Source organism: Chiloscyllium plagiosum, unplaced genomic scaffold, assembly GCF_037043375.1.
Source record: "Chiloscyllium plagiosum isolate Xiang-an unplaced genomic scaffold, Cpla_swu_hap1 HiC_scaffold_2, whole genome shotgun sequence".
Lineage (NCBI taxonomy): Eukaryota > Metazoa > Chordata > Chondrichthyes > Orectolobiformes > Hemiscylliidae > Chiloscyllium > Chiloscyllium plagiosum.
In genome coordinates this window covers 120,994,201-121,010,612 of record NW_028270140.1, presented here as the reverse complement: position 1 = coordinate 121,010,612, position 16,412 = coordinate 120,994,201, and the positions used below count along the sequence as shown (strand labels likewise).

The 16,412-nt window shown below is 41.7% G+C and overlaps 1 protein-coding gene across 1 annotated transcript in view; it reads right to left on the bottom strand.

The window, feature by feature from the left end:
* Nucleotides 1-15,237, bottom strand: part of iqgap2 (IQ motif containing GTPase activating protein 2) — a 360,882-nt gene extending 345,645 nt beyond the window's left edge. The window contains exon 1 of the mRNA XM_088000344.1: nucleotides 15,082-15,237. Within this exon, the coding sequence (XP_087856470.1) occupies nucleotides 15,082-15,124 (43 nt within the window). The 5' untranslated portion in view covers nucleotides 15,125-15,237. The remainder of the gene's footprint in view (nucleotides 1-15,081) is intronic.
* Nucleotides 15,238-16,412: the final 1,175 nt, after the last annotated feature.

The following is a 16,412-nucleotide window of genomic DNA, read 5'->3' as shown; positions in this document are numbered from 1 at the left end:
AAGAACTAGAACAGTATGTAGTAACTGAACATGTTTGTCAACCTTAGCTCAGTCAGAAAGATGGCTGTGGTTGTTGGAGGGCAGTCATCACTGCAGGAGTTCCTCGGCGTAATTTCCTTGGCCCAACCATCTTCGAGGGCTGGTGGGAAGGGAATAGTGAAAGGTATGGAAGGGACAAACAGACAATGGGATTGTTGATAGTCAGCCAGGATCAGAGAAGCTAAATAAATGATAAATGATAATGAAAGCTGACAGTAGGAAAGTATGCACAGGTTATACTGAAAGCCATCCATGTGATGCAGTGATAAGATTAAGAATGGGTGAGAGTGAGTTGGCTGTGTCAACTGATCCCTGCCCCATGATAGGGCCTAGACGTGGGGATGGCTAAGAAACATGGAAGGACGGAATATGGCTTTAAAAAAAGTTATTGAACTCAAATGTTGAGTCTGAGAGGCTGCAGGGTCCTTAAGCCGAACTTTGCTGGAGCAGGCCTGCGGCCGAAATCGAGGCCAGAATACACGGTGGTGTGATGAAGTAGCCTTTTGAAAATAGTTGTTAAAAACAAACTAATATTAAACTATTGTCTGGTCTTTCAAGCCCTATAAAGAATAGGCAGTTATAAACTTCCAATCACTTGGCACCACCAGTTCGCTAAGGACTGTTGTGGAATTGCAGCTAACACCTCTGCAATTTCGATCCTCACTTCCTTCAACAACCGAGGTTCCATTCAATTCAGACTAGTCAACTAGCTACTGTACTTGCTGATTGCTCATCAATATCTAATAAACTGGTAACTTCCTACTCATTTACCATAGCTGTGGCAAACTCTTGGTAAACACTAATGCAAAGTCCTCCAATCAGAGGCTTTTTATTTTTGATTTTTCATCAGCTACATCACTCTCTGACAATCCATTTAGTACGAATATACATGTGGTGGATCTTTGGATTCGGTTGTGCAGGATCACATCAAGATTCAAGCATAGAAGACCACAATGGAAGAACTCTGGGCAACTTGAACTTCAGTTCAACAAATACACCATTCCTCTCACTGAAAAGTCAAGCAGATTAAAAACCAACACAAGCTAGGAACATATTACTTGCTCTTCAATGGTTTCCTAATCTCATCATTGTGGCATGGAAATTTCAAGTAATCGCTCAAGGGTGCTCACTGACAAACAAGTTTGCTACAGCGCAAACCTCTTCATAAGGCAAGGGATAAATTTGTACAACTTGTGTTTATATGTTGAACACATTGTGAACTTTTCACAGTACAACTACAGGATATGGTGGAACTAGCTGAATGTCCACACGCTCAACACAGAAAAAGTTCAGTGTCCTCAACAAGTGTATTGATAAGACAAATGAAAGCGAGGCTCATCTCAAGGGATGTGCTGCATTTCTTGGAAACAATTAATTTGTTTTCAAACCTTTTCCTGCTTCACTATGTTCCCAGCTTCTCAACTCCAATGCTAGACATCTGTTCATCTCGTCAATGTTCTGACTTCCAATGCTGAACATTTAACCAAGTGATTGAGTGCACTCAGTCTCAGACAGCCTGGTACTGAAGGGTATATGTTCCCTTTGTTCTAATTTAAGAAAAACAACAACAATTCTATAAATTCCAAGGAATACCTTTTATTCTTTCTTGAAATAGAAACTCACCCTGCTGTTAAGGATGGTTCAGGATCTGGACCCAGTGACAGTGAAGGAAAGGCAATATAGTTCCAAGTAAAATTGGTGTATAGTGTTATGGACCAGGCCAGACCCTTTCAAAATATTTTAAAGTAGCCTAGACCCTAACTTTTTTTTAAAAAGGCAGATGTGAAGAGGGTGTTGCCAGTCTGGTGCAACTGGTCAAACCACTCCGCTTTCAGCAAAACAATTTACTTAAAACATTACAGTTGAAACATGAACAAAAGGAAACGGAATTTAAAATAACTTAACAAATGGAAAACTTAACCAACCTGGTACAATAAGTATTACTGATTAACTGTTCCAATACAGTAACATTCCATAAACACACCCCTTGGCAAAAAGGTAAATTCAAACCCAGATTCTTCCAGGCAGGAGGGAACAACATCCAGAGAGATTTCAGAGAGTCAGTTAGGAATCCTTTGCTGAAGTTTCCAACCCTCCTGGTGCTCAAAACATCTTGTGACTGCCAATAGCAAAAAAAATGAAAACCTGAACTGGGAGAACTGGCCGCTCCCCTTCCATCATTAAGTCATTTTTAAAAACTCCACCCCCCAGACTCTTCGGCACCTCAAAAGACAATCCAGGACAAAATAACCTTTTAAAGTGACAACATTGTCACAGAGGTTTCCTGGGGACTTGTAAGTGATGGTATTAGTATGTATCTACTGCTTTTATCCAAGATGTAAAAGTCTCAGCTTTGGAGGTTGCCGTTAAAGGAACTTTGGCGATATTCTGTAATGCAACTTTCTGAGACTGTCCTTTGAGGGTGGAGGAGTGAATACTGAAAATAGTGGATAGGGTATAAAACAAGCATGGTGTTCTGTCCAGAAAAGTCTCAGGTTCACAACATTTTTTGGAACTGCAGTCATCCAGACAATTGAGGAGTTTTCCATCACACTCCAAACCTGTGCCCTGCACATGATGGATAAGCTTTGGGGAGCTAGGAGGAAAGCTGTTCTGCGCAGGATTCCCAGCCTCTGATCTGCCTTTGTAGCAGTATTTAGTCTGGCTGGCTCAATATACTTTCTTAAAATGATTATATCCACTTTATTACAAGATTCAGTGGAGAATAAAAGCTAAATCAACTGGTGATAATGTGTAATATAGACAAACAAAATGCAAAAAAAAATCCCAGTCAACTTGTGTAACTAGAAGTGAGTTAGTTCCAGCTCTAATTTCAAGTTGATCTTACACTTATGATTCACCAACATTAGCCGATGCCAATGCAATTATTGAAACAACGTAATGTCAATTGTTGATTTATGTGAAAGAAATCGTTGCCTTAGCTTTCTTAGCTCTGCATTAATGAGCAGAGAACACAGAGATTGAGTAGTCATGTGACAAACTGGAGTTGCTGGACTCTGGTCCCCCAATACAAATTTCCAAACATCTGAATCAATTTCAAAACACAACTGCCCCAGTGTTCCACTGTTGACCATTTCTCAGAACAACTCTAACCAATAATCAATTGTCTGTCTGACCCGAATTGCATCCTCAATGAGCTGGAACTTAGGAACTTTTTGCCCAGAGGATCAAGAAAATTAAGAGACACGTTTTTAAACTGTACACTACATTCCCAACAGATCTTAATGCTAAGCTTGACAAAAGCAACACAACTCTGCAACTATGGATATTATGCAAACAATGCCAACATTGTTTGTGAAAGTCTGTCATTAGGCATGTCTTGCAACCAAATACACAGCAAAAAGCTACCAGAAAGAAAACCGATACAAACCATTTGCTTGCCTCTTCTTTTTTTAAAAAAAAATTAACCATCTCACTGGAATGGCAGCCTTCTGATTTGCAAGATGATAGCACTGCTCATGGTCACAATGCTGGAACTCTCTTCCTAATGGCATTGTGGATGCACCGACAACAAATGGTCTACAGCAATTCAAGAAGGCAGCTCATCACCTTCTCAACTCAGGATGGACAATAAACACTGGCCCAGCCAGTAACATCTACATCCCCTGTATGAGTAAAGAAAAACTACAGCACAAACTTAAAGATCACTTGATGTAGCTCAGCAGCAGCACTCTGGCATGGCAATCGCTGCTAGGTTTGATGGCAGTAGATTGAGGAAGGGCACAATTCTCTGCACTACTGGCCCACAACTCAAGGGCATAGGTTCAAGGTGAGAGGGGAAAGATTTAAAAGGGACTTAACAGGCAACCTTTTCACAGAGGGTGGTATGGATATGGAATGAGCTGGCTTGGGAAGTGGTGGAGGTGGGTACAATTTCAACATTTAAAAGGCATCTGGATGGACACAAGGATACAAAGGGTTAAGAGAATATGGACCAAATGCTGGCAAATGGGACTAGATTAATTTAGGATATCAGTTCAGCGTGGAAGAGCTGAACTGAAGAGTGTCTCTGTGTTGTACATCTCTGTGACTCTTATTTGGTCCCTTTGTTCAACTAATCTTGCATTTTGTAACTCCTTGCTGCCTCCAATGACTTTCCAAACAGTCAGACTCCAGAGATACAGCAGTCAGCAACTATCTCCTAGTTGTTAATATCAATATCTGTCAAATTCATCTCTCAGTTGCTGGTGTCTTACAGTCATGGAGACGTACAGCATGGAAACAGACCCTTTGGTCCAACTCATCCATGCCGACCAGATATCCCAACCCAATCTAGTTCCACCTGCCAGCATTTGGCCCATATCCCTCCAAACCATTCCTATTCATATACCCAACCAGATGTTGCAATTGTACTAGCCCCCACCACTTCCTCTGGCAGCTCATTCCATACATGTACCACCCTCTCCATGCAAAAGTTTCCCATTAGGTTTCTTTTATATCTTTCCCCTCTCACTGTGAACCTATGCTCTCTAGTTCTGGACTTCCCCATCTCAGGGAAAGACCTTGTCTATTTACCCTATCCACGCCCCTCATGATTTTATAAACCTCTATCAAGGTCACCCCTCAACCATGTCCTTGTGACTCAGTGGCCAATTCACAGTCCAGAAGGTCTTTGGGTTCACAGCCTTCATCTATCGGAGGAAGATGGTCAAACCAGCACACACCTAAATGTGATGGATCATCTCAAATGCATTGCTGCATTTCTTAGAAATAATTAATCCCTTTTCAAACTTGCCTTGCTTCACTAAAGTTTCCAGCTTCTCACAATGCCAATGCAAGACATCTGTTCATCTCAATGTTTTTAATTACAATGCTGAACATTTAACCAAGTAAGTGCACTCATTCTCAGAAAGACTGATACTAAAGGCCCACTACATCCTAATTTATAAAAGAATAATGAACAATAATTGTTTATCTTTCTCAGAAAGAGAATTCTGCTCTTAAAATAAACATTTTGGTTGTCTATCCCTAAATTCCTTTCAAACCATTGCAATCCATCTGGTATAGGCACACTCACCCTGCTGTTAAGAAGAGTGGTTCAGGATCTGGACCCAGTGAAAGTGAAGAAAAGGCATGTAATTCCAAGCAAGGGTGGTGCATGGCTTGCCAAACACTTGCAAGTGATGATGTTACTATGCACCTACAGCTTTTGTGGTAAAAGCTCTGTTGAACCATTATACTCTGGGACAGAGTTGATGACTTTCAGTTCACCAGCACATTGGAGCTGACTGGAGCTTTGACAAGTCAGCTCAGAGCGGCTATACCACCCTGCTGGTTGCTGTTTGAAGAGACAGTGATTGGTTGTGTGCTTTAAAGCTGCTGAATGCTTAAAGTCACGCTCCTCAATTATTCAGTAGGTTTATTACATATTGCTTAGTAGCTACTGATGTTATGTCAAAGATACATGACGAATCAGGCCCAACTCAAGCAAACAGCAATCAATATGTAGAAACATAGAAAATATGAGGAGGAGTAGGCCATTTAGCCCTTTGAGCCAGCTCTGTTAATCAATATGTCCACGGCTGATCATCCGATTGTATTCTGCCCATACCCCTTGATCCCTTTAGCACTAAGAACTATAAACAACTTCTTGAAAATATTCAATATTTTAGCCTCAAATCATGTTCAGTGGAAGAGATTTCCACAGGCTCACCACACTCTAGATGAAGACATTTCTCCACATCTCAGTCCGAAATGGCTTACCACACATCCTTAAACTGTGACCCCTTATTCTGGGCTCTCTGGTCATCCTGTGTTTATCTTGTCTGGACCTTTGGGCTCCGTTGTTGATCACATTTCTCTTACAGCTGCTGAAAAGATTATGTCAGTTGTAGATCTGCCAGTTCTGAAATGAGCTTGGAATTCAGGGAAGCTATATTCAGCCAGAAACTGCAATCTGAAAAGGGCAAGTGCAGAAAAATACTTTTCCCTCAAAGCTCAGAAGGGGGAAGCCCTGCAAAGAGCATCCCACCCAGACTCAGCCCCCGGGAGGGAATCAGAGCACCCTGGAGGAAACCCGCACAGACTGCGCAAACTCCACACAGTTGCTCGAGGCTGGAATCAAACCCTGGTCCCTGGTGCTGAGAGGCAGTAGTGCTAGCCACTGAGCCACCGTGCTGCCCACCAAGTTGTAGGAGACCCAAATTCCCTTGCTTTGAGAGTTCAGGCAGTAAAGCCTTAGCAGCTGGAACTTTTCACAGGAGAAATGAATCAATAGTTTGTTCACCTCCTCCACCATAGGTTCAACATCCAGTTCTACCATTGAAAAGCAGCTTTCAACAGTGTCTTGGGTTTCTGTGGTTACAGTATTAAGCTTAAATGTACAACAACATTATGTTCACTCAACTTCCCAACAGTTTACTACATTTGGTGATGCTCTCCCTGCATTCGGTTCCAATGGAGCCATCTCCTTTGCTGACAGACTTGTCACTTTTTTTGAATATGCCCCTTTCAGTTCCCAACATTGAACAGCATTGAGATTCTGGCCTCGTTGTAACCAGTAGTCATCAGTGCACCACCAAAACTGTCTTCTGGCCTTCACTTCAAGCAGCTGTTACTGCTTTGAGAATCTTCTCACTCTTTGTAATTCAGAGTACTGACTGGCACACAATCACACATATCTCCCTCATAAAAAGTAGCCTTGATTCCCATCAGAGCTGTGGCAAGAATGTTGGCAGGATGTTTGACAACAGGCTTAATCACAGTGGAACTGAGGCAGTCCTCATCATGCTGCTACAAAAGTGCAGATTACAGCAAATAGCAGCTCATTCATTCCCCTATTTGGCCCAGTTATACAAACTAACTCACTAGCAGAGATCCAGCTAATTCAAAAAGGTAGGGATAATGTACAAATTAACTCATCCTCTGTGCCAATAGGAAACAGAGGGTAGGCATAAATGGATTTTCAGGCTGGCATGTAATAAATGGAAAGCTACAGTGATTAGTGCTGGAGGCCTCAATTACTTACAATCCATTGTAATAACTTAGGCGAAAGGACCAAATGCTACATTTGCTGACGATGCAAAGATAGGTTGGAAAGTAAGTTGCAAAGATGACAGAAGGATGGTACAAAAGGATATAGTTGAGTGAAGAGAATGGGCAAAAAAATTGCCAGATGTAGTATAAAGCAGGTAAAAGTAAACTTGTGATGAGGAGAAATTTCTTCACCTCCAGGGTTGAGTGCCTGCAGAACTCTGCCACAGAAAATGATGGCGGCCAAAACACATGGAGTATTTTCAAGAAGAATTAGACATAATGTTTGGGGTTAAAGGGATCAAAGGGTATGGAGTGAAAGTAGGGACAGGGTACTGAGTCAGATGATCAGCCATGATTATACTGAATGGCAGGACAGGCTCAAAAGGCCTCCTCCTGCTCGCTCGGCTTGTACACTTTGGCAGGAAGAACAGAAAAGCAACATATTTTAATGGATCGAGATTGCAGAACTCAGAGACAGAGGGGTGTTCTGGTACATGATTAAAAAGAACTTAGCATTTAAGTACTGTAAGTGATTAGCAAGACAACTCAAATGTTGTTTATTGTGAGGGAACTTGAATACAAAGGTAGATTATTTCATTATAGTTGTATGGAGCATTGGTGAGGCCACTTTTACATACAGTACAATTTTGATTCCTTACTTAAGGACAGAAATAAATGTATTAGCGTCATAGAGATTGACAGACAGCACAGAAACAGGTCCATGCAGAACATTATCCCAGTCTAAAATAGTCCCACCTGCTTGCTCGTGGTCCATATCCCTCCAAATTTTTCCTATTCACATTCTAATTCAAATGTCTTTTAAATGTTATAATTGTACCCACATCCACCACTTCCCCAGTAAGTTCATTCCACACACAAACCATCCTCTATGTAAAAAGTTTGCCCTTCATGTCTTTTCTAAACTTCTCTCTCCTCTCACCTTAAAAATATGCCCAGAATCTTGAAATTCCCCATCCTAGGGAAAAGACAACCATTATTAACTCCATCAGTACCTCTCATTATTTTATAAACTTCTATCAGGTTGCCTCTCAACCTCCTACATTCCAGTGAAAACAGTTCCAGCCTTTCTTTATAACTCAAACCTTCCATACCCAGCAACATCCTGGTAAATCTCGTCCAAACCCTCTATGGCTTAATAATATCCTTTCTATAACTGGCAATCAGAACTGGACACAGTATTCCAGAAGAGACCTCAGCTATTAGATGCAGTTCTAATGAGGTTCACTTAACTGATGCCTGGAACGAGGTGACGGTGGAATTGTCTGATGAGGTAAAGTTTGGCAGGCTGATCTACAATCCATTGCAGTTTAGAACAATAAGCGGTGATCTTATTAAAATAAAATCCTGAAGAGACTTCACAAGGAGAAACCAAAGTATGCTTCAATTGTGGGATAGACTGGAACGAGGCAGAACATGTTCAAATTAAGATGGAGTCAAGGAGCTTTTTGTTTCTCTTGAATGGTCATGAGATTCGCGTAGTCCCTTCCCCAGAGAGCAACGGAGGAAAGGTTTGAGAATACATTTAAGGCAAAGTTAAATAGATTCTGGACTAACAAGTTTATAACAGTATACCAGAATACATTGTTGCAGCTAAAACCAGATCAGTCATGATTTTACCAAAGAGCAGCACATGTTCAATGGGCTGACAGGTCTACGCCTGCTTCTCATTCAGATGGGGTATTTTGTACCTACGGCCAAGTAATCCCCTAGCATTTATCAGGTCATGTTTCAGTATCTGTTATATATGGAATGGTTCTAAAAGGGCTAATGCTGAAGATGAGATTAAGCTTCACCCAAACTGATGTCATCACAAGGACAGAGCTGGGGAAATCAGAACAGTTATGGATCTTAAAGACAACAGACTAATCATTCCAGGTTTCTTCAATTTTTGTAACAATATCTATTGTATAAATGTAACTTGTACCTGATATTATACAATTAACTATGTCTTAAACAAGATAAGATCCTCTTTTCATTCAACCATGTCGTCTCGTGAACTTTATCACACTAGACAAAGCAGGCCCTATCAACTTATAAAACATAGCCATTCTGCCTTACTGTGCCAGTCTGAAGATATTTTAGTTGCAATCACACCAATAGTGGCAACTGGGCAGGGGTAAATGGAATTTAATTTAAAAAACAGACAAAGAGAATAAAGCAAGGGAGTTAACACTGAACAGGAGCCTAGCACTTAGAGATTATCCGATGGACCTTGGTGTGCATGTCCACAGATCCTTGAAGGCTGAAGGATAGGTAAATAAGATTTATGGCATACTGCCTTTACAGTGAAGGCTTTAAATACAGATGCAAAGAGGATACAGTTTTAAAAGGTAAAGCACAAAATGTTTAGGGTTTTGAGGGAGAAAGCTTTTCACCCAAAGGTTTATGGATATCTAGAACGCTCAGCCTAAAATGCTGGTAGAGGTGGGAAACTTCAAGACATTTAGATGAATAGCTAAAGTGCCACAGCACACAAGGCTACGGGCTAAGCGCCAAAAAATGGTATCAGAATAAATAGTTTGATAAGTGGTGCAAAGGACCAAAGGACCTCTTTCCGTGCTGTGAAAACTATGACCATTACGACAGTATCCAACTGAATTGCAGAAGATTCATAAGCAAGCTTTTGGAGTGCAGATATTTGAAATGTAAAACTCAATTTCATACACAATCATACCAAAACTGACATGAAAATGTGCAAATCAGAAATTTAAAACTTAATCTAATTATCTGAGATCTTTAATCACCAACACAAACATACTGGAGTTCAAATGGTGTAAAAACGTTTGACTGAAATAGAGTTCATATTCAATTCTGTTAATTGGATCAGTTGTTTCCTTCCACAATACTAAGTTTAGCTCACACTGAAGATTTGCAGAAGTGTCATAAAGGCCTCGGCTGTTAAGGGCATGATTTGTTCCTTCAATCATACCACAATCTGATGCACAGCACAATATGTCAATGTCACTAAACTGCACAATTACTGTAATTAGTTGTCTTTTCATTAGCCCACCAGTTCATATCTCAGTCAAACATTAAGACTGAGATTTCAACATACTAATGTCAATCATCATATTCAGAGTCCTGTGAATTCATTAATTGTAACTTGAGGCTTAGAACTTTCCTATGTGCAACACAATGGCTTCTCCACCTCAATTTCCTTCCTACACCTGCATCTTTACGTCTGGCATGCTTTCTATTGCTCACCAACATCAAAAAGCATGGCTATTTTTCAGATGAGTGCTGATAATATCCAATGCTACCTCACTACTATCTTGCTCAATTCCTCCAATGTTGCTAAACTATTGGACTACTGATCTGAATTGAATACAGTTTCCTCCCAATTAAACACTGCAAAAACTAAAGTAGTTGGTTTTGGTCCCTGCTTCAAACTCAACCTCCTTAGCTACCAATTCCATTCTTCTCCCTAGCAATAGTTCATTCACAACCTTGGTGTAGTCGGCTGAAAAATGTGTTGCTGGAAAAGTGCAGCAGGTCAGGCAGCAGCCAAGGAGCAGGAGAATCGATGTTTCTGGCATAAGCCCTTCTTCAGGAATGAGGAAAGTATGTCCAGCAGGCTAAGAAAAAAGGTAGGGAGGAGGGACTTGGGGGAGGGGCATTGGAAATGCGATAGGTGGAAGGAGGTCAAGGTGAGGGTGATAGGCCGGAGTGGGGGCGGACAGGTCAGGAAGAAGATTGCAGGTTAGGAAGGCGGTGCTGAGTTCGAGGGATTTGACTGAGACAAGGTTCGGGGAGGGGAAATGAGGAAACTGAAGAAATCTGAGTTCATCCCTTGTGGTTCCCTCCCCTCCCCTATCAATGTAATATATTTCCCTCCCCTATCAACGTAATATATTTTCCTCCCCTATCAACGTAACTCCAACCACAAGGGATGAACTCAGATTTCTCCAGTTTCCTCATTTCCCCTCCCCCCACCTTGTCTCAGTCAAATCCATCGAATTCAGCACCGCCTTCCTAACCTGCAATCTTCTTCCTGACCTCTTCGCCCCCACACCCACTCCGGCCTATCCCCCTCACCTTGACTTCCTTCCACCTATCGCATTTCCAATGCCCCTCCCCCAAGTCCCTCCTCCCTACCTTTTATCTTAGCCTGCTGGACACACTTTCCTCATTCCTGAAGGGCTTATGCCCGAATCGTCGATTCTCCTGCTGCTTGGATGCTGCCTGACCTGCTGCGCTTTTCCAGCAACACATTTTTCAGCTCTGATCTCCAGCATCTGCAGTCCTCACTTTCTCCTGTCTTAGTTGGCACCAAGATAAGCTTCCAAACCTATCTTCATGGTGGCATGAATTGGTATTAGGTTAAAGAAGTGAAAATAAACAGATTTCATCCCTGTTTCAACTTCTCTACTGTGAAAACTCATTCATTCCTTTGTTACTCCATTCTTACTAATTCAATGCAGTCCTGGCTGGTCTCCCACATTACCCTCTCCATTGACTTTGCTGCTTGCATCTTCACTCAGACTTGATCCCAGTTATGTTTCACCCCTGTGCTCAGATCTATACTGTCAACCAACATCTTGCCCTGAAAATTCTTGATCACCTCCTGAAACCTCTCCAATGCCTCATTCCTATCCCCAGGCAAATTACTGTAACCTTGTCTAGCACTTACCTAATTCGGGCTGAATATCCCTGATTTTTAAAAATTGGTTCACGGAATGTGGACATCATTGTCTAGGCCAGCAGTTATTGCCCAGGCCAGCAGTTATTGCCTATCCCTAGTTGCTCTTGAGAAAGTGGTGGCTGCCTTCTTGAAATGTTGCAGTCCACCTGCTGTGGAATGACTCACAATGCAATTCGAAAGGGAATTCCAGGAGTTTGACTCAGTAACAGTGAAGGAACAGCAACATATTGCCAAGTCAGAATGGTGAGTGCCTTAGAGATCCCTGGCGCTGTGAGGCAGCAGTGCTAACCAGTGAGTCACCGTGCCTTGCAGACAGAGGACAGACTTTGGGGAGTCAGGTGGTGAGTTACTCACCTCAGTATTCCTCGTCTCGAACCTGCTCTTGTAGCCACTGTGTTTACGTGGTGAGTCCAGTTGAGTTTTGGTCAATGACAACCATCAAGATGTTGATAGTGGGGGATTCAGCGATGTGGAGACCATTGAATTCCAAGGGACAGTGGTTATATTAGTGATGGTCATAGCCTGGCATTTGTGTCACAGAAATGTTACTTGCCACTGTCAGCACAAGCCTGGATCTTGTCCAGATGTTGCATTTGGACATAGGCAGCTGAAGATGTCAAGGACCTAAGCTCTGATCTTTCCTCCCTCTATCTCTGATCTTGATGTCACAGAAGGCACTTCTTAAAATCTACATCTTTGACCAAGCTTTTTGCTATCTGACCTAATGTATCCTTATTTGGCTTGTTTCATACTAATGAGAACAGAGTAACATGGGTGACCATTGACAATTTCCCTAAGGGCCCCAAGCTAATACTCTGAGGATATGGTTCAAATTTTGACATGGCATCAAGAGGAATTTATATTCAATTAATAAAACTGGCTTTGAAATCTAATCTCAGTAATGCTGACAACAAAACTATCAGCAATTGCTATAATAATCCATCTGGTTCAATGTCCTTTAGAGAAGGATCATGTCATCCATACCTGTTCTGGCATACGTGAGGTCTGCTACAGTGTAATTGCTGTTAATCACCTTCTGAAGTGTGCAGGCAAGCAATTCAGTTCAAGTTCAACTCAAGATGGGCAGCATATGCTGGCTTTGCCATCAACACCCACATCCCAAGAAAGAATAAATGAACTGCTCCGGTGGGCCTTGGGGCATTTAGTTATGTTGTGACAGGCCACTACTCCTTCAGTGAGTAGAAATTATAAACAATATTAAATAAATTATCTGGCAAAGTCTAATGACTATTTAAATGACATGGAATCAAAGAAATGTGACCGTAACAGTACCAACCTGTATCCATTCCAAATAATTAAATCAAAACATAGCTCTCCCCATAGTTCCCTAACTGAGGTCCACAAATCATTAACAAAATTGTTCACCTCCATGACTGGGACTGACAAGTGGAGAATAACCTCAAACTTCTAAAATGTTAGATGAATTCAATGAAAACCATATTTTTTTTAAAATTCAAGACATCAAAATTATGCTCAAGAATATCACACCACGGGCAAAATACAGGATTGACGTTTGCTGACATCAGCAGGTCAAAGTCCAGGGCTAAAGTTCAAAGTTTGTAAAGTTTATGTTTTACCTGCTTAAACAAATAACATTCAGATAAGTGGGCAACCCAAAAAGTCTATGCTCTTATTTAACCCTAAATATACAGAGAAGCAGCATATTATTTTTCTACATGCTTTTGACCATAAGAATGTGTTGGGCATTTATTAAATTACCATTCAATGAAGTTATGGCTAATCCAGTCAGCTGTTCTTAATAGCAATACACCTATTTTCATAGTTAAAAATCACACAACACCAGGTTATAGTCCAACAGGTTGTTGTGCGATTTTTAACTTAGTACACCCCAGTCCAACATCGGCATCTCCAAATCATGACTCCTATTTTCATAGATTTCTTCAGTTTTCACAAATTTATTAATTTGAATGTATGCAACAAGTGACCATCCAACATTGAGATATCCAAAGATTCACAATCATTTGAGTGAAGAAATGTCTTATCTCAATAATAAATAGCTGACCCCCTTATAAGAACACTTGGGCCAGCATCTTCCATGATTTAAAACACCCACAGATTTCAAAACAGTTTTCAGGTCCCAACTCCATTCAAAGTGCCTGCTGTTTACTGTGAAATCTTACAACAGAATCTACATTCACTGTCTAATCAAGGACAGCAGACAAACATATAACAGAAGGCCAAAGAGAACATTGTCCCAGCTTGTACCCTGTGGAGCCATTACAAATTACAATTACCTTCTCTTTCATTCTTTAAAAACCTCAAAGTCAAGCTACTCAAATCAAAGAACAATCTCCTAATCCCAGATGTTGCATCTATTTGGGGCAAAATATCGTTCCCAGGCAAAGAAACTAAATCTGTACGCAGTACTCCACGTGTGGTGTCACCAATACTTGTAGGAAAGTTTCTTGCACGTTCTGACAAAAAAAAAGTATGAGTACTCTTAAAACAAGAGGGGAGGGGGTGGCATTGCTGCTGTTCTCTTATCAGCGAACAAAATTGAAAGAATGAAGGCTTCAAAACATGCAAATTAGTTAACAGGTGGTTGAAAGTAATTTCCCTTTTTGGTTTGTGTCACCACCCCACCCTATTGAAAAAGGGAGAAGCTGAGTCAGTTTCCTTCAAGTCGGTAAGATTTGTGCACATCTTTATGGTAGTGAAAGAATACTGAAAATTAGAGGCTGCAAACATGTGAAGTGTCCAGAACACAGAAGCTGCCATGCGTTCAAAGTGCATTTTATGAAGGTATCCGTGCCCTTGCCTGTGAGAGTGTACTCAGGGAGGGAGGGAGTCCCCAAACGCACACAGGAGGAGCCTTCAGTCCTCCACATCTCGTCTCTGATTCAATTCCACTCGGCAGGGAGAGCAACTGGGGCGCACTCTCCCCTTCAATGTTCAAAGTTTACAAATGCCAGAAGAAAAAAAAAGTTTTAAAATTGCAATTGAATTTTTTTTAAAAAAAAAATCCTTAAGGGAGTGAAGGGACACGTTTCAGATTCAACGAAGCAAAGATGCGAGACACGCGAAAAAAAAAGTAATTTCGAGAGGAAACCGGAAATCTAAAGACACGTCCTCTTGTGAAGCCGCACACACAAAAAAGCTTAAAATAAAAAAAAAATCAATATTCCAGACACAGAGCGCGGTTAGCTTAACGCCACAGAATTGGAATGACCCTTCCAGGATAGAGCAGACTGCTTTAAATGTCGTTTGCATCTTTGTATCAATTTCTGTGGCAAAAGTTGTTGCAGACTGCTCGGGAGTCGCGTGTTGTGGATATAAAGTAGCGCGGGGTTGCAGGGTGCCAGCGCCTCCCCATTCTCAGAGCTTGGAACAAGATTACTCACATCCATAGCGGGGTCTGTGCAAAGTCAGGTTCTCCTCGTACATCCTCGCCTCACTGCGCTCACTCCACGCTCCGGATTGTCCTAATGTATACACACACCACGTCCCACAGTGACTCTCTGCCGCTCTCTCTCCTTCCCCCTCACCCTCCCCTGCTCTCACTGCACTAGGTTTCCTTCACCGTCCCGTTATACCGTGGGGAGCAGCGCCTCTCCCCGGCCACTGTGTCTCTCGCAGCGGCCCCTGTTGGCTTACACAGCCCGTTACACTCTTCAGCAGCTTTCAAGCCCACACACTCTGGCGCTGAACTGCACGTTTTTTTTTGGTGACTGGGGGTGTCAGGCCCACGGGAAACTGTTTGAGAATGTCCCCCGTCAAGCAACTTGAGAAACCACTCCCATAGGATTTCCACTCTCAGTATGAGATAACCTTCTTTAACACAGTCAGGTTGGAAGTGGGAATGTTTACGGATAATTGCACGGTGTTTTGTTACGTTGGTAGTTCGACTAGCAGTCACTAATTGACCAGTAAGTTAACTGGACTCATAAACACGGCAGCAACAATATTCAGCTGAAAGCTGGCCGTTCTGCAGTGAACAACTTTGATTCCTTTAAAAAACCTTCCACCAACTTCAAGCCGCAAGTTCAGGGTGTGATGGAATACTCTCTTGGCCATGCTTGCCTGAATGAGCACAGCTTCAAGAACACCAGTGATGCTTAATACTATCTCGGGAGAAAGACTGCTGAATAACACTCCTGCCACCAACAACTCATTAATGTACCACTTAAGGAAGCCATTGTCATTTCCACTATGTTGTTATATCATGGATATTTAGACATACTGCCACTATCTGAAGCTGTAGTCATTGAACTTATAAAACTGAGTAGTTGTGTTTATGTTGTTGGTGAGGGTGCATCAAGCAAAAGACAAGTGGAGTGTTAATGGTAGCAAAGGAGTAATGTTTAGCTCTCTGTGCCAGTCAGCTACCATTTTACATTTGGAATGGGCAAGTAGCTGACTAGTTCCAAACAAATTAGATCCAGGTCTCCAACAAAGAAACCTGCATGGGATCGGGATACATTCTGACTGATTTCCTGTTGAAAGTTACAATCGACTGTTTTTATTGTCACCATTTCAATGTTCCCATTTCCCAATGTCCTTCTCATCGTACAGTGTCTGACAAGATTGAGAAGATGGACCTTTGATGGACTTCTTCATTCAGACGGAAATATCTTGTCATTTTTCCTTAAGTGTTACGCATAGCTAAAACTAAACATAGATTCTTTATGTATTGAACATACCCCAAGTACAATGCATGCTCAGATGTCTGTAC